The sequence below is a fragment of the Lacerta agilis genome, chromosome 9 (genome assembly GCF_009819535.1).
Source record: "Lacerta agilis isolate rLacAgi1 chromosome 9, rLacAgi1.pri, whole genome shotgun sequence".
In the NCBI taxonomy this organism is placed as follows: Eukaryota; Metazoa; Chordata; class Lepidosauria; order Squamata; family Lacertidae; genus Lacerta; species Lacerta agilis.
The window spans coordinates 3,450,788-3,475,543 of NC_046320.1; the positions used below are offsets into that span (position 1 = coordinate 3,450,788).

The following is a 24,756-nucleotide window of genomic DNA, read 5'->3' on the forward strand; positions in this document are numbered from 1 at the left end:
TCCCTCCATTGCAACCAGCAAAACTTAAATGTGATTAAATGTGGCTAGATTCATGGGAGTAGCCAGGATTTATGTTGTGGGGGGGAGGACACCCCCATGTCAGCATCCTCTGTCTGGCTCTGTCTAGCAGATTCAAAATGAAATGTCTCAACAACAGTTGTTTTAAATTACTTTCTTTTGACCCCAAGTGCTCAGAAAAATCTGTCAAAATCTTTCTACTATTTCTACTTTTAGTTAAGTATTTTTATTTATTTACTTGATTTGGGAGGCAGCTGGCCCCCCCCCCGGCTATGTCCATGGCTAGATGATGATGATGATGATTACAAATCTCTAAGAACTCATGTCTATATACATTGAGTTGGTAATGTGTTTTATTTTCTAACAGGGGAGAAAAATAGCCAGGGAAAGGTTCAGTCTTATTTTCATTGACTTCGCCATACGAGAGTAGAGACAATGTATTAAATGCTTGCCTAGATTGTTGTGGCAGGAGGGACTGATGAGGTATGAGGAGTTCCACCGTGGGTTGCTGCCCTATATCCTCTTTTTCATGGGTAGAGTCCTCATAGTGATCCATGGTTAAAAGTAGCAGTCAGCAAATGTGTCCTCTTTTTTGCTCTTCAAATTATGGCACTTGTCAATTGTCTGTATATTATTATCTTCTTCATTCAAACTGCACGCTCTACTTTGGCCAAACATTGGCTGCTGCATTCATGTTCTTTAGTCATCCATCCATCCTTCACTGTTTTCTTTTTTTTTAATGAAATTCATGTTTTGCAAATGACCTCAAAAAGGGAAGCAGCTGAGTGCATCCGATAGAAAATGGAAAAGGGCATTGCAAGGTTAACCACAGTGATCCAAGGTTCAAATCCAAAAATCATTTCTTCCAGTCCATTGTCATACTCAGGGCGGCAGCCAAAAGCTGGTGGAATCCAAAGCTATGAGTAAGAATGAAAGGAAAATAAATATAAATGTTAACATCCCCGTGACGTTATACAGGAAACAAATTTCAAGATTATTCATTCAAAATCTGACTCAAATTTCAGCTGTAGAATTTCACATTTTTTTTACTTTTGATTAAACTGATATGCTCATAGAATTCTGGTTGCCCTGTGCCAAGGACTTTTGCCTCAAAGTAATGCTGCCTAGCTTCCTCTCATTTTGCTTTTTAAAACTGGAGCAATTTGGATCTGCTCAAGATTTCACATGACTAAAGGGAAAGAGGTAATCATTATTCAGTGTTCGGCTCCAGGGTAAAATGTACCCCACCTCCAATATACCCAGGGAGGATTCTTCATAACTGTTTGATTTACTTTCTGCCTGTGCTGTGGAGCTAGTTTATGCAATACCAACTCTGAGGCTCCTTTTACATGACCTCACTTCAGCCAGGAGTACAGCTAGAAAAACTTGGTAGGTAAATGATTCAGAAGTGATACCTGCTAGGAGTCACATAGCACCAGTATACTCAAGGAGATAGCCAAGGGCAAACTGAAGAGCTGCAAACCACAGCAAGGGATACTGGTGTGGATATGACCATAACCACACCAAACTCCTCTCCCAAAATGTCAGACCCCGACTCAGACCACTTCTCAAGAATTATCAGGCCAATCCCAAAACAGTTTCTTCAGTTGGAAGCCTGAGGATCCATAATGCTTTTTCATTAAAAGAAAAATATGCTATGAACATGCTGTCATGATGATCAGTTTTTACTTTTCCCTTTCAGTTTTCAGTTGTGACTTTCCCTTTCATATAGCAGTTTACACATTGATTCTGGAGTAAGCACTGGCACATGAGCTGATCTAATCTAGTGCTGGTATGAGACTAGCCATTCCCTAATGCTGGATCCTATAAACCAGGGTGGGAACCACTTTTGGCCATAGGGCAAATCCCAAAGTGACCCAACTCTGCAAGGCTGCCCACATATGATGCCAAGTGCGAGAAAGGAGAATCAGGATAGGGCAGGTTAACATAAGTTCCCAACTGTTCCTCTGAAGCTGCTTGGAGATACTGAGTGGTCCTGGTCACTGCAAAAAGCAGCACCGCTTGCACTGAGCACCATAAGTTGCTTTCAGACTTCCTGTATTTTATTACCACTGATTAAAACCACATATTACATTAAAGCCCAGTTGAAAAAATTATATAAATCCAATGTATGTAATCAAGGAAAAGGCTTCCAAAAATTTCAATGTGACTTCTTCATTTGCGTTTGGCACTGAAGTGAAATGTGTAACCTGTGCTTGAGCACATCACATCCCATTTCAATATGATTTATCGGTGAGCTAATCAATACATTTTTCAACAAAGCCTTCCGCTTCCACAGGGATTAAACTTTATATAATTTGCTCGACTTGGTTTGATTGGTGTTTTCAAGGAAAATAGGCGCGCAGTGGGAGACAAGGTTAGCAGTGCTTCAACTGGTCTCTGCGGCTGGGCTTTCGATAGCACTTGGTGACTAGGTTCACCTCTTTGGTCATCTCTACAGATCAAACCGCTGCTAAACTAGCTTCCGTTTGTTTCTAGTCAGTTGGCAACACTGAAATAATTGCCATTATTTTTGCATAATAACTTACCGAAAGATTACATAGGAACAAAAATGCAGCAATGTTCTTCAGGATGTTTCTTTTGTTGTTGATAGAAGAATTTTTGCTATAAAGTGAGAACTCAGATGTGGAGGGAGTAACTGGGGTGTTGCCTTGACTTGTGTCTTCATGTAGAGCATCACTTCCACTGCTCTCAGGCAGACTATTATGTCCATTAAACATGTATGGTGAGTCTCCATTTTGAATGTCATACATTCCATTATATATTTCTTTGTAAGAAGGTGCAGGTGTAAGAGTATTTCCATTGGACACAGTTAGTATACGAATTGTTTTAATGTCATCATTAACCTTTTCATGCTCACGGTGTATGGATTCAATTATAAAGAGGTTCTGAATATATTTCTCAAATATAACAAGTATGGAAAAGGGCAGATTATACCATGTATATGCAGGGTGAGAATCAGCACAAATAATTGCAAGGATGGAACCCCAAGACAGGAGCCAGGATCCTGAGGCAGCTCCAACCAGTAAATCTGCATCAAGTTTCCTAGCTGGGTTTTTGGAAACATCCAATGATTTTTCTTCAAGTCGGTAAATCAGAAGAGCAACTATCCCAGCTGCACACATTATTGTCAGTACTGCAATACTATACAAATAAAACATAATAAGTGCTATTTCACTCTTTATTTTTGAACGCCCAATCTGAAACAAATAGACAACAACAATTGCTATTGTTGTGGTGAACACAATCAGTCCTAAAATGGCACCCAATGTTTTCCCTTGAAACTTGAATGTTATCTTGTGTTGGTTAAGGTGTTCAACTTTGCGTCCAATATTCTTCCATAGCACATAGAGCATTGTGGATGCCATAATGTGATACTCAATGTTGAAGGGGTACAGGTAATATATTCCTTGGGAAAATATGGAGCAGAGGGTTGTTGTGGTACAATTACACGGTGGCTCATGATCATCCAATTCTAAAAAGAAAGAGTGAGACCAAGACATGAGATGGCATCACATTATAAATACTAATTTTACCTAAACAAATTGTGAAATATCAGCCAAAGGGAGTTTGGTGCCTAAAGTAGCTGTCCAAAAGGGAATAGCTTTACAAAAGTGACAGCTACTTAGATAAAGCAAATGCAAAGTTTATAAAGACAGAACACAAAAATGGCAAAGATCAAGAAGAAGAAGAGTTTGGATTTGATATCCCGCTTTTCACTACCCGAAGGAGTCTGAAAGCGGCTCACATTCTCCTTACCCTTCCTCCCCCACAACAAACACTCTGTGAGGTGAGTGGGGCTGAGAGACTTCAGAGAAGTGTGACTAGCCCAAGGTCACCCAGCAGCTGCATGTGGAGGAGCAGAGACGCGAATCCGGTTCCCCAGATTACGAGTCCACCGCTCTTAACCACTACACCACACTGGCTCTCAGTGAGCTTAATCAAGCCATGATTAAGCTCACTGAGTTCAGTGAGAGACACATAAGCACATTTTTTGAACCAGTATTGAAATTTGAATGGTTACATGTTTTAAACATGATGGGTGCAGTACAGGTGTGTGTGTGGGGGGGGGGGGGTTATCGCTCATTCCTGTTAAAGGCTTTGACCCAGGAAGAGACAGTGAAATACTGGAAGCAAGCCACTGGCTGTGCAGGTGGTATCATCAGGAAAGGTTTGGTTTCTTGGACCATGGTCTTTTCTTCCTTGAGGAAGGACTTCTGGCAAGAGATGGGTTGCACCTCACAGCAACTGAGAAGAACATGTTTGCTAAGAGTCTCGCAAACCTGACCAGGAGAGCTTTAAACTCAATCCTGGGGGGGAGGGAGACTATATTACAGATGACAGGGAACACCTGATACTATGGATAACAGTGTCATTGATGCACAAGAAACTGAGGTGGTGCTACAGAAACCCACTAAAGGACACAAACTACAAGACTTTAAAACAGAATTGGGGGAGGGGCAGCCAATGTAAAGAAGAGAAATTAGGGGCTAGATGATCATAACCACAAGTGGAACAGTCATGGCAAACTGAAGAATTCAAGCCCAGAGTAAAGGCACAAGCAAAACTTGCAAAGGTCTATATTTTGCCCCCTTTCTATTATTCTTGGTCTCTAGATAATTAAAATACAGGACAGCAAAAAAATTATCTTACCTATTGTTATGTTTCCAAATCCAAGAGTGATTAACCTTTCCTTGTGTTCATTAAGTTGATGCTTTGATTCTGTTAACACACCATTTGTCCACAAAAGCAAATTTGTAAATACAGAATGGATCACTCCAAACCTAGAAAATAAATAAAGCAAATAAGTTATTGACAACAGTGTATAAAACATATCAGTGAAGTATTTTATTTTCCAGTATTTATTATTGGTGAACAAATAAAGAACACTACAGCCTATGTGTTTCACCAATCTTTTCCTGTTAACATGATGTAACATAGAAAATAGTATGCCTTCAAATTATACCTGTCCACCTATTACAGATTTGCACATCACTAAAAGTTGCATATAGGTGGCCTGTGAGAATTTAACAATGTGCTCATTACACCAATTCAGTTTAAGGTGCTGGTTTTAAAGTAATGACTTAAGGAAAATGTTATTTGAAGGACTAGCTGTGCCCACATGAGTGTACCCAGGACTTCCGACCCCCTCTCTAGCTCTCCATTTGGAAGGATCGCACTGGTGAGCACCAGCAGCAGAGCTTTCTCAGTGGTGGCCACAAATTTGTAGGCCTAGGTATTACCGTTTTTACGTTTTGAGAGCCACGTTGGAAGCTTTGTATTCTGAAATTTGGGAGATAAATAATTATGACCATAAATATAATAGATAGTTAATACTACTCATCTGGAGGGTCTTGGGCTCCTGGCCTTACAGAATCTGGCCTTCAAGCTAACACAGAAGAAGACCCTTAGGACTTTTAACCATTTAAAGCTATGTTCAAGCTCAGTGGATATCAGCCACTTTGTATTACAGGCAGACTACACTATAAGCTTAAACAAGTTTATCAGGCATTCCCTTTTCTCAGGGAATTCTAGTTCTGTGCTGCCTCCTTCACAGTTTAATCATTCAAAAAGGCTCCATGCAATCAAGGGGTAGTAACATGTGTTTTGTGTTTTTAACTTGTATTTTTATGCTGTGAACTGCCCTGAGATCTACGGATGAAAGGCAGTATACAAATTTAACAAATAATAACAAATAACAATACCATCTATTCTGCCTCTGGTGTTCATGCATTACACCCAGACGTTTACAGTGGGAGGTTCTATGTACATAGATCTTTGTACATATAGGTTTCCATGCATTCTCTAACTCTGACCACACAGGTTCTAGAGTACATAAAGGTCTAGGTGTGTTGACTTATTCTCCACAAACATTCATGCCTAATGCATGGACAATGGGGTTGGGATGAAGAAGTTGCAGGACATAACAAGTGGGGCCAGTGGTGCAGCCCCATTTCTTGATTACACCAAGCCTACTTTGCATGGTTCTCATCAGCAAACTACAATTCCCAGGACTCATGAGAGCAGCTATGACAATTAACTGGTATGAAGCTGAAATAACTTTGTAATATACAGTAACTATCCAAGGAGAGAGTTTTTTGTAGTCCTCATTCGGGGGGGCAGGGGAACTATCAAAGAGAGTTGGGAGAGAGATCCCGTCACTAATCCTTGTTTACTGTGTCTCCAATCAAAGCATGCCATTCTCTACATCAGGCTTCCTCAAACTCGGCCCTCCAGATGTTTTGAGACTACAATTCCCATCATCCTTGACCACTGGTCCTGCTAGTTAGGCACCATGGGAGCTGTAGGCCAAAAACATCTGGAGAGCCGAGTTTGAGGAAGCCTGCCCTCTACATGGTACATCTCCACCCACCCAACCAAAATTAAAATGTTATATAACCTGTTCAAGTCTTTGAGGACAGATGGAGCAGGAAATATACTAACTCACACTTCAATACTAGTTTTCAGAGATGTCAGCATGCCTGCTCACAGATGGCAGTTAAAGGACAGGGTTCAGTATTACGCCAGAGAAATAAATATAACCCTTTGTTGAGATAATAAGAAGGGATTTTGGTATTTCATAGGTGGGAAGGAATGCTTACCCTTAGCATTGCTATGCTGGTGATTAGAAGAAGACGGCAGAAGGCCTGTGAGTTTGTAACAACTATTCAGAAGAATACTGGTAGACAAAAGCACACCAGATCGCACTATTAGGGCCTGAGATTCTGCCTTTCAGCCTGAGCTGAAGTGCTGCTGTCTGAAAAGGTATCCTGTGAGCTTTGGAGAAGTGCTCAACATTCTGAAATGCACCACTCTTCCCCGGAACCTCATACCAATTGCAATTATTGGAAGGACAAATGGCCTCCATAATTTCTAGGGGAGAAGGAAATTACTACAACAGTTTCCATCTGTCACCAGAATTAGAGAACATTCTGACCCCTCATAGAGTTGTAAATAGCACAGTTTTTAAAAGGAAAATTTAGAACTGCCCAGTGGTGTATAACTATAATTTGTGCAGCAAGCACACACCGCTACAACCTATTTCTGTGTTGTCCTCCTAAGTGCTTGAACACTTTCTTGCTTACAGTGATACTCCATGACATTTAGAAGTGCCCACAGAGTGGCGAACATCCTCATAGCTGGGAATTGAGAGCACCAGTGCAGAAGAGTGTTATAGTAAGGCTTCCTGCATGAGGCAGCATGAATTACAACAAAGCTTTATTTGGAGTAAGGGATGTTTTTAAAAAGAAAAAGAACAAGAGAAACAAAGAACAGAAACGCAATCACGGTGCAACAGAATCAAGGCAAGTTCTTCAGGGGACCAAGGGAGACATGAAGCAGCAGCTTCTGTCTCCCTTGGAAGGACCACTTCAGGAAATGAGAATGGGCAACTGCTGGCATACAAATAATAGGTTTCTGGGGGTCCTTCCAACTGAGGATGCTGTAATTTTATTTTTAAAAAAATCAAAACAGAGATGTAAACTATTATTTTCTAAACATTAATATAAACATTTTCAGTACCAGTAGTTTCTCACTGATATTTCCCAGGTTAAAAATATAAAGAACATTATATTCATTTTACCTCTCCAACATTTTGAAGGATTGGATAATATCCTTTGCATGGCACCACAAGAAGTACACCTGAAAACATATATGAAAAAATAATTGAGTCATTTGGAAAAGTGGTACTATATTTGCTATGAACAAATAAGATATGCCAGGGATGAACACCAAAGAAAAATGTGCAAGAGATCACAAGAATCCAAATTTACTTGGGTGTAAAGCAGCTCACTGCAGCTAACCCAATGACAGGACATTTTACTTAAGCCCTATGCAGACGAACTGCTCACACATTCTTGTCAACATGTGAGTTGGGTCACATTATTCAAATTCTTTGCTATATAAAGACAATGTTTTTTTTAATCAATTCTACTCCTCCTAGCCACTTCAAATAGACAGTACCAAACTGAGGGTCAAGTACAAGGATGCATACATTTTAGGTTACCTCCTGAGTGTTCTGGTTATATATGCTGTATAACCAGATGTGTGCTCTGTAATTTATTTTGTTTGATCATGTTAAGGCTGAGAAAAACAAGCAACAAAAGACTGAGACTAAAGGGCCATGGGAAACATTAGAGTCACAAAAGGGGTTTGGGGGAAGACTGGAAGTCTTTGTTTAGTTTAGCTGTTCCAGACCCAAACCAGTAATAGGAGTGTTATTCTCCTTGCTTCAGGTTCTTAGATCATGCCCTTGACTGTGATGTTGCAGTATTCGCAAGAGGTGTATTATGTGGCAATTATATATGGTTGTATCTCTGCCCCCCCCCTTCCTCTGTGCAGCTCTACAGTATATACGGAGGGGCTTGGGTTACCTCTCTGCTTCAAGGTTGACTGCAGAAGGAAAGGATATTTGTGTTGCTCTCCACAAACTGCATATACAGAAGGGCAAGAAACAAACTGGCTCTCTGTCTGAAGCAGGAGACCATTACCCTACTCTATTTGTTGGGAAATCTGGCCACTTGCCATTTTCCGCTTCACTGCTGAATATTACTTTGTCAAATTAAAGGTTTCTGCATGTGTAAAACGTTTTGAATGCAAATTTACTAGTCACTGTCAAGCTAGCAAGTGCCTAGAACTAGGAAAATATAGTAGATGACCTTTCACCATAAATTTCATTCAAAAATAAATAAATTTCCCTGACAGGCTAGTATTTCACAGCTGTCTTTGTGCTGTTTGAAAGGGACTTATGTCCTTTGAAGGAAGAGAAGATTAGAAGGGCCAGTCAACTGAGCCAATGAGACAATGTCTTAGGCAGTGGTGGCAAAATAGTTATTAAATTGTCCCCCATTTAGAAAGAAGATTAATGCAGCATAATTACATGGCTTTAATTAAAGAGATTTATAACAGTTTTCATCTGAGGCAACATTTGAGACATAGCTAACATTCAGCGTGTATGTTCAATCCATTATTGCATTTTTATGTGTACATTTGTAAGTGCGGGAGATTTCTGTCCACGTACCCACCCTACATTGTATAATGTTGATTTGCTTGCACAAGAGGCACTGATAACCAAACATATTCCATTTAAAATGGCAGCCCCATGAACCTGAGAGCCTGTTGCATTTATCACGTTGAAAAGTAACCATGTTTAAGCCAGATTCTGATTGCGGAAAATTCTGAAACCTCCCTAGAATCAAACAGAGGGAACTGGAGGGAATCGTGGTCAAACAAACAAGGACACAGGAGCTTCCAGCTTCCTCTGCCTGCCGCTTCCTAATTCTTAATAGCTCTCGCCTGGCTTTTGCTGTTTGTCACATGGTGAATATTGAACAAGACTCGAAGGCGGTGGGGGTTTTTGCTTTGTTTTGGGACTGTGCTGCACTATCTGAAAAACACAAGCACACAGATAGGAATAATCAAAACCCAAATGGTTTTACCTGCAGCAGTGTATGTACTGCATGCGTGGCAGGAAAAATACCTTCCGTGACTGATAAGCAATCTGAATATCCAACAAAGTATCCAATTTTGAAAGAGTCCATAATTAAAGTAATCGCTGCAAACAAAGTAATTGCACCTGAAAGAAAATTAAAAATAGAACAAAATTTCATTATGAGGGCAACATCTTTGTATGCTACAGACAACAAATAAGAAGAAAAACACTAATAGGCGATTTGGGCCCAAATATTCAATCAGGACAAAATAATAATAGGATTTGAAAAAGAAGTATCAAAATTGCAAAAAGTACTATTACAAAATTTGAAAAAGAATATATCTAAAATATATAATTTATTATTAGAATGGGAGTTAAAGGATGAAGAAGTAAAAAGTTATGATAAAATGGGCATGTGATATAGGTTACACAATTCGGCTGGATCAATGGGAGAAATTATGGAAATGTGATATTAAATTTACGGCATGTTATACAATCAGAGAAAATTTGATGGAAATGATGTACCAATGGTACTTAACCCCAGTAAAATTGGCAAAAATTTACAAATCAAAATCAAACACCTGTTGGAGATGCAAGATAGAAATAGGAACTATGTATCACATGTGGTGGGAATGTCGACTTATTAAACAATTTTGGGACGAAATATATGAAGAAATTAAAAAGATGTTTAAAATATATTTTAGTAAAAAACCAGAGGCATTCCTTTTAGGAATAATTACAAAAGATATTCCTGGCAATCAAAGGAAAGTATTCCTCTATGCGACAACAGCCGCCAGGATGCTCATAGCAAAAAATTGGAAAGGGGGGGGGGGAGGAAATCCCATCAATAAAAGAATGGCAAATTAAACTTCGTGAATTATATTTACAGCATTCTTAAGGGGACAACCGGACCAAAAATTAGCAAAAGAGTGGGATTGTGTTAAATAATATATGAAAAAACACCAGTATGCAATGAATGGAGCTTTGCAGGGTTAATGAAATTGAAAAGGAGTTCTAATGGTGTAGAGGTAATTTATATCAGTCACAACAATTAAGAAGGAATAAAAATTCTGAGGTCTCAAAATAGAGGAAGGAAGTCAATATGTGTATGTATGTATGTATATGTGTGTGTGTGTGTGTGTGTAAGTATATGTACAGGTATTTTTTTTTTGTTTTTAGGTGTGGGCTTGTTTTTTCTTTTCTTGTTTTTCTCCTTCTTTTTCGCTCCTGTATGTTTTGCCTTATATTTGTTGGTATATTCGTTATGTATGTTTGCATTTTGTTGTTGTTGTAATTTGGTATTGCATATTCAAAAAGGGGGGGGATCAAAAAAGAAAAAGAAAAACACCAATAGGAAAATTAATGTGAAGATAGTGAAAATGTAAAGAAATAAACCTCTCACACTTGTGGACCCTGTGTTTTTAACATTTTATGACTTGTGGTTTTATTGTATGGTTTTATGTTTTTATTGCTATAAACTGCTTTGATTTTTTTAATGCTACAGCAGCATACAATTTTTTAAAATAAATAAGTAAACTCCATTTCCTGCTGCCTCATTAAACTCTGAACCATTAATGGGTAGTGGCACTGTGTGTAGGGAGTGGCCTTAATTCTGCTATTGTTACTTAGAGCAGCATTTCTTAGCCTGCAGGTGGGTTGCAAAGCCTGTGCAAGTGGGTTGTGGTTGCTTATGTACACAGGCAACTCCCCCTTTGCGCAGGGGTTGCGTTCCAAGGCACTGTGCAACTTGGTGGGGTGTGCTTAAGCCTGCCCCCTTCTGCTTCCGCCCCTGCTCCACCCTGCCCCCCATTCCGCACCCTTCCGGGCCCCAAAACTTGTGCGCTTTTGTGGTCACATGCCAAACACCTGCAAACTTGCCTTTAAACTCAAAATAATTTTTGCTTGCAATCATCAACTGGTATGACAAATACCTCTTACAGCTTTTGTTTTGTTGGCTTATTGTAATATTGTATTATTAGTACTAGCATTCAAACATTGGAAAGGCTCAAACTTTCCAGTTCAGCACTTGGGAACTGCCCTCTGGCAGCTGGTGGGAGATACAGTCACCATTTGCCACAAGGTGCTCGTTGGTGTTAGGTAATTTTTTGCTTGGGTGCATCAAGTAATGATTATAAAATAGGCAAACTTGCCATTAAAATGCATGAAACTGGGAAAGTACTAAGGTCCAAAATTAATGTGATAATAAATCAATGGGTCACCATACTATGTAAATTTGGACTTTTGGGCCACCAGGGGGGGGGGAGGTTTGGAACCGCTGGTTTATTACTCTATTTTTTAAAACTTATCAATCGCTCCAGTCTCTTAGGCTCAGGAGAGCTAGAAATTCAAGTAAACTACAATAAACACAGTGAAATTTACTTATCAGCAAACATGCATTATAAATATATTAATCAGGACTTGTACTTGCACTGGGGAATTTTAGGATGTGGGGAAAGACTTGTTGTGCCAGAAATACACCTCTGTACCACCAGCACAACTCTGCTGATGGAGAGCCCAAAACAGGGGTGAGAAACAAACAAACAAACATCACATCCTATATGCCTCCCAATAGTGATTTTGCCTTTGACACAACATTATGCCAATTTAAGAGGTGGCAGAAACAAAAAAATCCCACCCATTGACCTCAATGGAGCCCTACCCCCCCACAAAAAAACAGTTCCCCACTTCTCATCTTCCCTGCATATTTCCATCTCAATAGATCACACAAACTCTATACTCAACCATGGTACTCCAACATTATTATGTATTTAATTAATTAATTTCATAAAATTTCTACACTGCTTGATTAAGGTGTTTTTTTTTACAAAACAGTTTGCAAAAAGATAAAACAAGAAAAAAAAGAAAAAAATTATGAGAGCAAAAGTTTGAATACTAAAACAGATTAAAATTACCAAAATTCTAAAACTACTAAAACAGATTAAAATGTTAAGCACCAGCAGGGAGACATCTAGTTATAAAAGGAACAGCGAACAAATACAGGAAGGGCAGATTGCTAACACTTGTCAATGCCAAAAAGTTCTTATAGGCGCTCGGTCTCAAGACTCCAAACATAAACTTCCAACAAGCAACCCCCCCACCCCACTCTTAGAACTTGAAAACAAAGGCAAGGTATTCCTCCAGCTAATTGCTGTGAAAATCCCACAATCCACGTCATATTGTAAACTGCCCTGTGATCCTCAAATGAAAGGTGGTATAGACATTTCATAAATAACAGTAAGATAATAATATATGCCTTGGCTAAACACTCCTTTAACCGTAACAGCTAGGACCGGTGTCCGCCTTTGCCACACATTCACTACAGACACTTTAGGATTAGTTAAATTGACAGCCAATTTGTGCTCCCTGAACATCAAACAGAGGATTGGCTTGAATGGGTGCAAAGGAATGCAACATCCTGTGTTAACCTCCAGCCAGACCATCCAGAAGCAGAGCTCCCCTTTGTACTCAACAGACACATTCAGCACCCCTTACCTTGACCTCCGGGGTTGGGGAGTGAAAGAATTATTTCTACTCCCATCCAGCAGAGGTCAAGGTAAATAAGAAGGGTTGCTTTGGATCTCAGTGAAGTGGAAGCGAGATATTTCACGCCATCTTTACTCCTGAAATCATGGAGCTAAATGTAGGCTCGGGGAAAGAATATGGGCAGACTTGCCCTAGAGCTTAAGGCAGTCCAGCCCCTGCAATCACTGGGGTTGGTCATCCTCACTCTTACTCCACACCAAATCTACTGAGGAGAATCAGACTACATTTGGAAGATATGAGCCCTGGAGACTGGCTGAGCACTTCCAGCCAAACTCAGTCTTGGAGCTAGAGATTGTGAGGTTTGATCTCAGCTGGTTTCTCCTCAGCCATCCAAATCCCCTAGCCTGGCCAGCCATTGGCTAGGAGAGAGGGGTGGATAGTCCAAACTGCTGCCACTATTTTTCTGCAAGGACAGGGGGTCTCTAACAATGGGGACTCTTTCCTCTCCCTGCATTAGGATAACAATCCATTTTATTATTTGTTTACTACCTTTCCTCCAAGGAACTCAAGATGCTGTACCATACACCCTTTTGTCCCTGCAGCTCTGTGAGGTAGGTGAGGACGTGTCTCAGCATCACCCCAGCAAGCAACATGACCATGTGGGGACTTGAATCTGGGTCTCTCCAATCCTACTTAAACCCTCTGCTCACTTACACTCCATTGGCTACACACTCACTGAATGAAATAAGATGCCTAAGGGTTCGTATACAGTACAGGCATGCCTCGGGTTACGGCCGCTTCAGGTTGCACAATTTCGGGTTGCGCACCGAGCTGAAACCGGAAGTAACGGAACGGGTTACTTCCGGGTTTCGGTGCTTTGCGCATGCACAGAAGCGCCGAATTGTGTCACGCACGTGCGCAGACGCAGCGAATGTGCCTCCCACACAGAGCGTCCACTGTAGTTGTATTTTTCTGGGGACTATAAACACATGGCTGTACCATTTTGGGCACCCAGCATTATATTGTTAGCAACTGCAGTAAGAAATTTTAAAAAGGCATAAGTTTTGAAACAGGAATAACTTTCCCATATCACCTTTTGATTTTCAGCCATTAGTTTATAGCTTCTTTGTGTATGAGTCAATGCCTTAGAAGAAATTAGGACTTGCTTATGTAAGTATTAGCACACATCTGTGCATCGCCAGAAACCTGTCATTCCGTGCTAAAGGAAGAAATACTGTTAAGTAAAACTTGTTTGGCCTGCTCAACTTCCTGTACCTGTACCTCTCCAGCCCCCCCCCCCCCGCCCTCCCCAGGCTAATAGCAGCTTCCGAGTACTGCATAGGAGGAAAGGGTTAACCCCTTCCCCAGTGCTGATCTTCAAAGTAGCCCCAAGGAGCAACTGACTGTCATGGGAGATCCTAATTATGGTTTACCCCCAGATATTTATTTCTGCTGGCTTATTCTATTACATTTTACACCGCAGCAAGAATAACCTTCCTCAGGAAGCCTTTGCTTTCTTTCTGCTATGTTTTGCAATGGATTTCCTTATTTTACTTTTATAACTCTCACAATTTTTTTTGAAAGATAAAGTGGGTGCTTCCTGGGGTTAAGGACATGGGCTACACAGTCCTCACCTCACTTTCCTGGGAGTAAGACCCACTGAATTCAATAGGATGTATATTTGAGCAGACATAAGATAGGAATGTGCTAGTTCATCTTGACCTAAACACATTTACTCAACAATAAATATGATTCAAGCTGTCATGGAGAAAGAGAAATGCTTTTTAAAAATATGTTGACAAATTGAACTGGATGGGCCTTCCTGTGATCAAGACAGAGAGCAACCTGTATCTCTTTTCAGGCACTTATGTGCCTAGTTCTGCAAAATTCCTATCTTTCCAACATCCTGACCTAATAATTAAATATCTGTAATATATATCATGTGTGTGTGTGTGTAATTTACTTACTGTATATATACAGTAAGTAGTTCATTACAGTAAGTAAACCAGTACAAATATTTGCTATACAAATTAGCAAACACAGGACATAATAACCCTTGGAACTTACTTTTCATGCGTAGACTGCACTGCAAATTTGATATATACTCAAATGCTCTTTCCAAGCCTGTATTTTTTCCAGTTTAAAGCAATCCTAATATGACTGGAACATAGAATATTCTGCTGTTCTGCAATCCTGTGCATAATTACTGATTTACTTTGAGTTGATGCTGAACTCAATGTTAACTCGATTAGAACTAGGCTGCAAGCGTACAGTTCTATGCATACATTTGTGGAATAAGGCTGCAGTCCTATCCATACATACTTGAAAGTAAATACTGTTTAAATCAGTGGTGCTGACTTATGTTCCACTGGATATGGGCTGCATATCTAGTTCAGAATAAACATGCACAAGATGAAACTGTGGCAATTGCACCAAGACCAATGCATGCAAGGACTCTTGAGTTTTCTTTATTTTTTTAACTCTCCTAGAAGGAAAGTTATGAAGGAAAGTGTTCATTCACCTCTCAGTGGTTTTTAGCCAATGAGTGACATGAAATATTTGATGACTGATTTGTTTCTACATCGGGTTACAGGTATCCTGCCCTGGGGTCCTAAAGAGCTTTATTTCACCCTCTTCTTTATCTTGCTTTAGCATTGTTTTCTAGTCCTTGGGATATCCATAGTTCCCTCCCTCTCTTCACTAAGATCAGGTACTCTCTATAAATTATGTTCTACAAATACTACTACTAAACAATAAGGAGGGATGGGTGTGAGTCCCCTCCCCCATACGACAAATACAAAATGTGTAAACTTTGCAAAGAGGCTTAGGCACGATTCATGCTAATACATGCTATGCATGCATTATATACTTGCTATGCAGTCCAGGCATTCATACACTGGAAGCGGCAAACCTACAGAGAATGGCTGGTTGTGCACCATCCTGGCCTTTGCCTGGTCTGCCTTCCCAGACAGGAAGTGTGTGTTTTTCTGCATCAATTTTTTTGACCTGGCTGATATCTGCCTGCAGCTAAGAGTGTTTGTGTTGATTTGATTGTAGTGTGGGATATTGCTTGATTGCTGGCATAGGAAACACAACTGGATTGTGTTCCAGGGCCTACCTTACTATAACAACAGGCTCAGCTGCATGCTCCCCCCCCCAAAGGAGCAACACCATGGGATTTTACCCTTTGGGTTGTCCCACCGGGGCATGGGTGCCCCACATTGTCAGTCAATTATAGAACTGTAGGCCATGTACTGTGGGAGACCGGCCTCTGACCCTCACCCAGGCTAAGAGCCTGGAGGAGGGGAAGTTTGGTTTGGTAGGGTTCCCCCACAGTGAGAGGCAGGGGGAGACAGGTGTTGGGGGATTTACCATCTACTTCCCGACACATGTTTAGTCCCTGTTCCTTATTCCAGCCCACCAACTCATCTCAAAGTCACTGGTAGCAAATCGACTGAGCCCTCTGGTCTGGTGGTGCTGTTGCAAAATGTCAGATCAGTCCATAGTAAGACTATGAGCACCCACGACTTGACTGCAGATGAATGGGCTGATCTGGCCTGCTTTACAGAGATTTGGGGGAGTGACTGCACCCACTGTGCCCAACTGGGTTCTCAGTACTGCGCCAGCCTAGAATGGGGGGGTTGGGGTTTTAAGGGGGTGTTGCTGTTGTCCATGAGAGCAGGAAACCTTTAACATTGGGATGGATTTAAAAGGGTCTGCACCTGGTGTTGGGCCAGAGAGACAGATTGGGGAAGCTGCTGATCTACTGACCACCCTGTCGCCCAGCAGAATCCCTGACCAGGCTGGATGAAGCAGTCTCTGGGGTACTGATGGAGGATCCCATGATGATAGTTCTGGGTGTTATTTGCACCCAAGCCACCCCCATGGTAACTTCCTGCATCATTCTCCTCCCACACTTTGCAACAACTAAGCACCCTTTTCACTACACCCAGCCACCATCCTCTCCTGCCCTACAGAACCTTTCTTGACCCTGCTTTCATCTTCACCCCTTTCCCAAGCCTCCCACTCCCTCCTTCCATGCAACCACCTTTGTTTCCACATTGTCACCACCGCCCTTTCCTCCTCTATCTTAACTCTCCCTTACACAGAGATCAGTCCCATTTCCATGCCTTCTCCTCTCCTTTTCTGCAGCCCCTTTGTGCACACACCCCACTACAGTATCTTTAAGATTAATAGCACCATCTCTGGGGGACCGAGGCACTCACAAAATTTTCACTGTGGGTGCCCAGCTGGGTGACCCAACGTGGCACATGCATGGCGTCACACGGTGTGCCAAGGCCTGATAGGGTCCATTGCACCCTTCAAAAGGCCCGACAGGACTCGTCACAGTCACGGGAGGGTCCAACGGGGCCCATTGTGCCATATGACGCCATGTGCATGCTGTGGCGCACCATGTGACATCATGTGTGTGATGCACCAGGCACCCAAATGTGGGCTGGAACCCAGTGTGCCTGTGTCAGCATGTTTAGTTAGAGAAGGTTAAGTTCATTGGAAAAGTTGTACTTATGTGGCTGTTTACTCGCTAATAAAATATATATTTAAAATTGCTACATTGAATCTGGAACTCCATGTTGAAGACCATAGGATCAGGAATGAAATACATTGTGTGAAGGTACTATGGAATATTTGAGAGCTATACTGAGACAGCTGAAAAGAAGAAGGGTGTTTGAAGACAACAAGAGGGGACAAACACTGAAAAAGCTGGCTGTTTTAAACAAAAACAGAAATTTAATTAAAGTGGGGGTGGAGAGACATTGAGAGGAAAATGACAGTTTTAAACAACAACACATGTTTGAGTAATACTGTTCATTGCATACTTCACAGTTGGAGTTTAGTTGTCCAATCTATTGTTTAGTTGGGAGTTTTTCTAAGAAAATGCAGTGGTGGGGGGGTAAGTTAATTGTAGCAGCAATTTGCAGGGAGGGGTTATTAGTTGTTTTCCCATCCATGGGAGGATCTGGGGGTTCTGGTTTGTGTGTGTGTCAGGAATACTGCTGGTATAAACACTTAAATGGGATTTTGTTGTTGTTGTTCAAAATGCTCAAGGCGGCATACGTGTTCTCTCGCGCCCCCCCCCCCCTTTCCATTTTATCCTCACAACAAGCCTTTGAGTAGGTTAGGTTAAGGGACAGTGACCTGACCAAGGGCACCACATGAGTTTCAAGGCTGAGTGGGGATTTCAAATCTCTTTTGCTAAAAAAGGAAAAATAAGGGGGACAGTACTTATTATGAGGTACTAAGAAATAACCACAACAAATCATAGATTCATAGAGTTGGAATGGACACCAAGGGTCATCTAGTCCAACCCCCTGCGATGCAGGAATCTCAGCTAAAGCATCCATGGCAGATGACCATCCAACCATACATCCAAATGAATACACTGCATGATTTTTAACTAATTAAAATTTGAATTTACCCAAGCATGATCATCTGAGCAAAACTGTTGTAAATCTTAAATCACTTTTAATCCCCTCCATCTGAAACACCACACCTGGTCGTGCACTGAATGTAGTATTTCCAGCTTAAGTTCAACAGCTGAAAGACCTACAGTAACATGACTCATTTGCAACTCATGAAAGTTGTTCTTTGTATGGTTTAGGGTTGGCATTGGAGAAGAGCCGGGCACTTGTGCCCTTTACAGCTATGTGGCAGCCTTCAGGCAGGTATTAAACAGATGCTGCATGCACACCATGCCTTTAAAGAACATTTGCAACATATTTCCCCCCTCAAACAGTTCTGGGCGCTGTAGTTTATCCCTCACAGAGTTACAAATCCAAGCAACCTTTAGCAAACTACATTGTCCAGAATTCGGGGGGGGGGGGGGATGTGCTTCAAATATGCTTAGAGTAAGCCTTTTGTAGTATGGAACGACAATTACAGGGAAAACTTCACCTGTTGAAACTCTGTATTACTTGTGTGCGATCCCTGATTTATTTCGGGGCACCCCACCACCCCACCTGCAAAAGAATTTCCAAGTTTGCATGTGACACAAAGCGCATGCAAATAGCATCTCTTTCGGCGGTGCCGCAGAGCAGCCGGCCTGCCCACAGTATATGGGGCAGAGAAAATCCTGTTGGCCCCCTTGGCTAGAAGCCGGCGAAGTACCGCTTTAAAGGCCCGCAGACTTCAACTGAAAGAGCGCGCAGTGAATTCTCCGCGAACTCCGGAGCGCGCGCAAACGCCACAGCAAATAGCGGGACAGGCAAATAGCGGCTTGCGCGCGGGCTGCCAGAAACTCCTTCGACTGGAGATGGAGCCTCCCGTCCGCGCGAGGCGAGGACCGGGCCAACGTGCCTCGTGCCCGACCGAGGGATCCTCCGGGGCGCGCCGGGCTCCCACGTGCTGCTGGGCCCAGCGGCCGGCCTCGCGGCGCCACCTCGGCCTCCTCCGCGCCCCTCCTCCGGCCTCCGCCACCCCACCCCGCTCCGGGGCGCCCCACTCACACTTGAGCCAGCGCGCTCCGGCGTGCGTGTCCTTGTCCTGGATGAGCCTCTTGTGCGCGTAGCGGCGGCAGATGTACCAGGCCATCCAGAGGATCTGCAGGAGCATGAGGGTGATGAGGTACGAGAGGACGGCGCTCTGGGAGAAGCCCTTGGCGTGCACGGCCCACGCGAACATCAGCAGCAGCCCCGCCAGGAAGAGGTGCAAGCCGTACTGGCTGCTCAGGATCTCGGCGTTCTTCTCCGGCGTTTTCCGCAGCAGAGCCAAGCGCCCGCGGCCACCGCCGCCGCCGCCGCCTTTGGTCCCCTCGGGCGAGGGCGGAGGGTCCTCGGCCGCCTGCTCCAGCTCCCAGCCGTCCTCCTCGGCGCGGGCGCTTTTCTTGGCGCCGCTCTTCTTCTTGCCCTTCGCGGGGGATCTGCCGAGGCTGCCCTCCTGCCCTTCGACGGCCATGTCTGCCGGGCTGAGGCGGACGAAGCAGAGTCGAGGCTGCCCGACGAGGACGACGACGACGACGGGGTCGGGTCGCTGAGGGGAATGCCTCGCCACCTGTCAAGGCTCCCAGGCGTAGGAATGGCCGTCGGAGTTTCGCCAACTTCCTCGTCCTCGGCGGACCAGCTGCCCTTCTTGACTCTGCGCGCCCCTTCTTCCGCTGGCCGGGGTTGCTCTCGGTGGGCTGGAAGCGCTTGGAGAGACCCTCTGCTACTTTCCCTCAAGTCAACCGGCTCCGTTCCTCTCGGCGGCGGCTGCCTCGCGTCGACCCTCAGCGGCCTCTTCACCTGAGTCCCCGCTCTCGCGACTGAGGAGCCTTTATGCCTCGGCGTCGCCGTCGGGCTCCGGGGTCCTGATGTCACTGGGTGGGGCGGCCGACGCGGCCGGCTTTCGGGCTGGCGGCTCGAGCCCCGGGCAGTTCCCCGCCTGCTGCTGCCCCCCTCGGCTTGGCATGAGGCCGGATGAGAGCAGCGCCGCGGGGCATCCTGACCGTGACTAGCTGGACGGGAATCTGCGACGAGGGCGACGCTTCCGAAGGCAGAGCGCGCGCGGGAAACGAAGGGCATCTCCCGCCTCAGGAGCCTTTGCTTTGTGGAGGATGGGAAACGACCCCAGATACCCAACTCGGGGCAAGAAGCCGGTGTCTGTGTTACTGTGTGTTTGGGTGTATGGGGGGCGCTGGGGCAGTTTGTCCACCCTGCACTCAGCTCTCACCTGTGGCTCCTAGAACCTGTCAGCAAGCGACGGTAGCCACACCCCAGGAGCGGCTTGACTGGCCGGCTAAACCAGGTGAGGGGAGCCGGTGGGTCTCAAACTCTGGCATGTGAAAACAGGCTCCAGGTGAGGATCTGTTCCTTCAAATCAGCGGCACAGCAATGGGCACCCGCATGGCACGACCACAGTATGCCAACATCTTCATGGCAGATTTAGAACAACCTTTCCTAAACTCAAGCTCATACCAAGAACAAACTTAGTTGGTCTCTAAGGGGCTACTGGAAGGAATTTTTTATTTTATTTTGTTTAGGCTCCAGCAGATTAAGTGGAGGAGACCCAGAGCGGGTGCAACTAACGGTCAAGAAGGTGGTTTCTGCACCTGCTGCAGAGGGAAGTGAGGGGCAGTTGGGGCTCACCAACCTGGGAAGGTAGCGCACCCAGGAGAAGAAAATCTCTGGTCCTAAACCTCCACTGCCTTGCGGGATATCTTCAGGAGGAGAAAAGGCTAGGGAGTAAATCCAGAGTGGAGTCCTTAGGACTTGCAAGCCTCCTTCTGGCAACTTCTGCAGCCAAGCTGGTGCCAAATGTATTGCTCTGGTTTTCTTTGAGCCACATCAGCGAGACCAAGAGGGGGGTCTTGTCACCTGGGAAGATGACACTGATGATGACACTGGCCAGACTTGCATCCTGGGGAGGCGACTTCGGTGCTGCTAATGCAGCAGTTTGACTTCACCCCCGGAGGCCACTCCACTGTCTCGCAAGACAGACAGATGCCAGCAATGTCTGTTCGCTGCATGTGTCTAGATTAGAGGTAGGTCACAGCTAGGCACTATTGCACGCCTCAGCGCCTCTTCACATTACAGTACGAGCACAATCTAGCCTGAACTAAGTTCTAAGAAAGGAAGAGATATGCTGGGAGAGATTTCCATCCTGTCTCCAACCAGTGAGCTTTCTACAAGTGCATAAGCTAGCCTCAAGGAAGACAGCCCCCTGCCCCTGTTTTTTATGAGGTGGTTCCAAGATGCCCCCCAGAATTGAAGGACTGGCAGAAAGCCAATGAAGATGGAAGAAGCTCTGTGGTAAGCTCAATACGACAAGCTCAAAGATAGCACCATATAGAGGGCTGTGCAGAATTCCTGTGTGAATATTACCAAGACACGAGTGGGAGTGGCTAGGTCTGGCCTCTCCTGGGCAGTGTGCAAGTGGCATATCAGTCTAAATGAGAAGAAATCACTCCTGGCCTTGCCATTGTAGTTGCACATGCTGGAGCAGCATCCAGCATCCATTGTCAGCTGGTCATCCAGAAGCACTTCTGGGCCGTTGACCTGATTATGGAGCAAGGGTGCTAGTCCACTTCTCAACACTTAGGTTCTGTCTGGAATGCACCAGTTTGTTTGCCCACATCCAGTCTGATTTCTGCAGAACTTGCTTCCCTGGCATCAGACGGAAAGGTAAAATAGAGCTATACTCCAAATCTTTAGATAATCTCCACCAGCAGTTTCATGCAGATGGCAAATAACATAAAAGATATGTCACAGTAGAGAAGGAATGCAGCTCTAGTACTTTTTTCACAGCACCAACAATTACATAATCTGCCAGAGTGCTGCTCGCCAGCATTCTATGTTTGGGGGATTACAGGACAGGTTTGGCCCAGCCCACGAAACCTTCCTTTGTTAGATAGGCTAGGCTCAGACAGTGATTGACCCAAGGTCACCCAATCTCACCCAGAAATAACAAGAATATATCTACCACCATGCACTGCAACACCTTGCCCCCAAATGCTGCTTTGGGACACACAGCACTGATTCCGAAATTTATTGTGGAATCCAAGTCAGAACAAATAATTGGAGTCTAGCAAACCAAAGAAAGCATCTAGAAGCAATTGTATCAATTGCTGCAGCCATTCCTCTAATCCACAGGCAAGCTAGCACCACTAGTCATGGAAACATAAAAGCTGACCCTGTCAAGCTGTGAGAAATTATTTTGCTGCCTAAGGGTTTTCTTTAAATGAAAATTACTAGGCCTAAACTGAAGTGGGTAGTGATCTAGTCATGAAAAAGGAATAACTCCAACTCTCCCACCCACAGATCACCTTCCTCTTGTTCAAAACAAAGCACCAACATGTGGGTATGATCAGCCGAGTACAGGACCAGTGAAGAACACAGTTGACATGGAGGCCACATGGCATCATAACCTTGGCCTAAGTACTGAATTCCCCAAAACAATAAGCCTGGGGGGCAACGCCACTGAAAACACCAGGGGAGACTGTTAGATGACAAGGTGTATGGTACAACAACAGGATCTTAACAGGTAAACACCACACAAAACTAGAGGATTCGGACAGTGTACCTAGAAAGAGAAGCAACACCTGAGACTCCCCACTCACCCCTTGTCTATAGCCATTGTATTTTTTGACCTGGCATTCAGCAGTGCTCAGTATTGGAGATTGGGTAACTGGGATGAAAGTAAATACTACTATTGTATTATTATTAAATGTTATATTCCACCCTTCCTTCCAAAGGAGCCCAAGGTGGCAAACACATTAATGATAATGGTGATAACACAATATTTTTAAAAGAAAAATATTATAAAAAGCAGACAAAGCATTCTAAGATTATTTAAATCATTCTTTTAAAAGTTTGCTATCTGCCCAATTTATTTATTATTCAGATTATTTATTATTATGCACTACCAATTTTAAAATACATCAGATAAAAAAACAACACTGCTCATACCCACCCTACTAAAAGGTGGGTAGCAATTAACAACAAAATGCCTAAGTGGATAGGAATGTCTTCATCTTTCCATGGAGATGCCTGATCTTGTGTGTCCCCCCACCACATACACACCTCTTCCTTGGCAGGGACATACAAATAAGGGCCTCAGATGAAAAACACAGGTCCAGGTAGGTTCATGTGGGGAAAAGCAGTGCCTAAGGAAGCTAGTGATTAGGCAGGGCAGAAATACATCTGTATTATCCAAAAATCTCACTCTACTGTATATAATAAAGTATCTCAGCTGAGTACAGCAAATACAAACTTTATTGCCCTCCTGCCCACCATTTTGCACATTTTCCTGGACATAAGGGGGATTTCTAGAGCCAAGAGGATAGGGGCATACTTGAAATGATAGTGAGGCTGGAGCTCCTCAGTAATGACTGAGAAGGGGAATATCTAAAGGCAAACAGCATCTTTATGACAGTTCTGGTGGTTTTATGCTGCTGTTGTATTTGCATATAAAAAAATCGTTCTGCAGCTAGAAAACACAATACAGTAAAGTTATTTGGAGGTATGCACCTAAAATTATATTGATTATCTGATTTCCTTTATTTAAAAATTCAGTGAAGTTACAAACCATCTACCGTAGGCATAACCAATCAATTGAAGTTCAAATATCATACAAGTTTTCAAGGAGAGGGGATGCAAAATACATTATACAGTAATGCTATTTTTTTAAAGCAAGGTCTTTCAAACTTCTTGAATTCCTACTTAATGAAGAGATGTGTGACTTCTGAGGTGAATATGGATTTACCAAAGTAACTTGTAAGTATGTGGGAAGGATAGCGCAGATAAAATGAGACATCACATTATGTCCTCCCCAATCCAGGAAACAACTGAACAAAAATGACTACTTTCATTAAGCAACTAGAGGGAAAGTTTTGAAATATACATATGTGATCCATACATTCCCCCTTTGGCCTATTAATTACCATGGTTTGACATTTGTGAAACACCATTTTTGAAAAATATGATGCAGTCTTCCAGTAAGGAAAATTCTGCCGTAGTGCTTATCTTTGTGCAATAAAGCTGTAGGATTTATCATAAGCAGTCAGGTGCAACAACACTTCCTGTTTGCCCAGAGTGGACACGCAGGGGGGTGTTACTCCACAGCCAGGATGACTTCCTGTCACACCTGGTCTGGAGCTTCCTCTCTCTGCGTGTGACTGGGTAGGTGGGCTGGTCACGTGGCCATCTGCCTCTTCTTCCGTTTGATGCCATGCTCTCTTGATACTGATGTATTTTGCTGTCTTCTGGCTCTCAGCCACCAGGACATGGGCTCATTCCCATATGGGATGAACTCAAATCCTCTTCGGTAACTCTAAGCTAAACCCTGCCTTCAGGATCCAGCTGTGAACTGAA

General features: G+C 43.5%; 1 protein-coding gene across 1 annotated transcript; it reads right to left on the bottom strand.

Moving 5' to 3' along the window:
* Positions 1-657: 657 nt before the first annotated feature.
* On the bottom strand, positions 658-19,674 carry OTOP1 (otopetrin 1). The gene is made up of 6 exons (XM_033161206.1): positions 19,417-19,674; positions 9,477-9,613; positions 7,622-7,680; positions 4,693-4,823; positions 2,568-3,514; positions 658-935 (listed from the first exon to the last, which is right to left on the bottom strand). The coding sequence occupies exons 1-6, from the start codon at positions 19,589-19,591 to the stop codon at positions 765-767; spliced, it is 1,620 nt and encodes a 539-aa protein (XP_033017097.1). The 5' UTR covers positions 19,592-19,674; the 3' UTR covers positions 658-764.
* Positions 19,675-24,756: the final 5,082 nt, after the last annotated feature.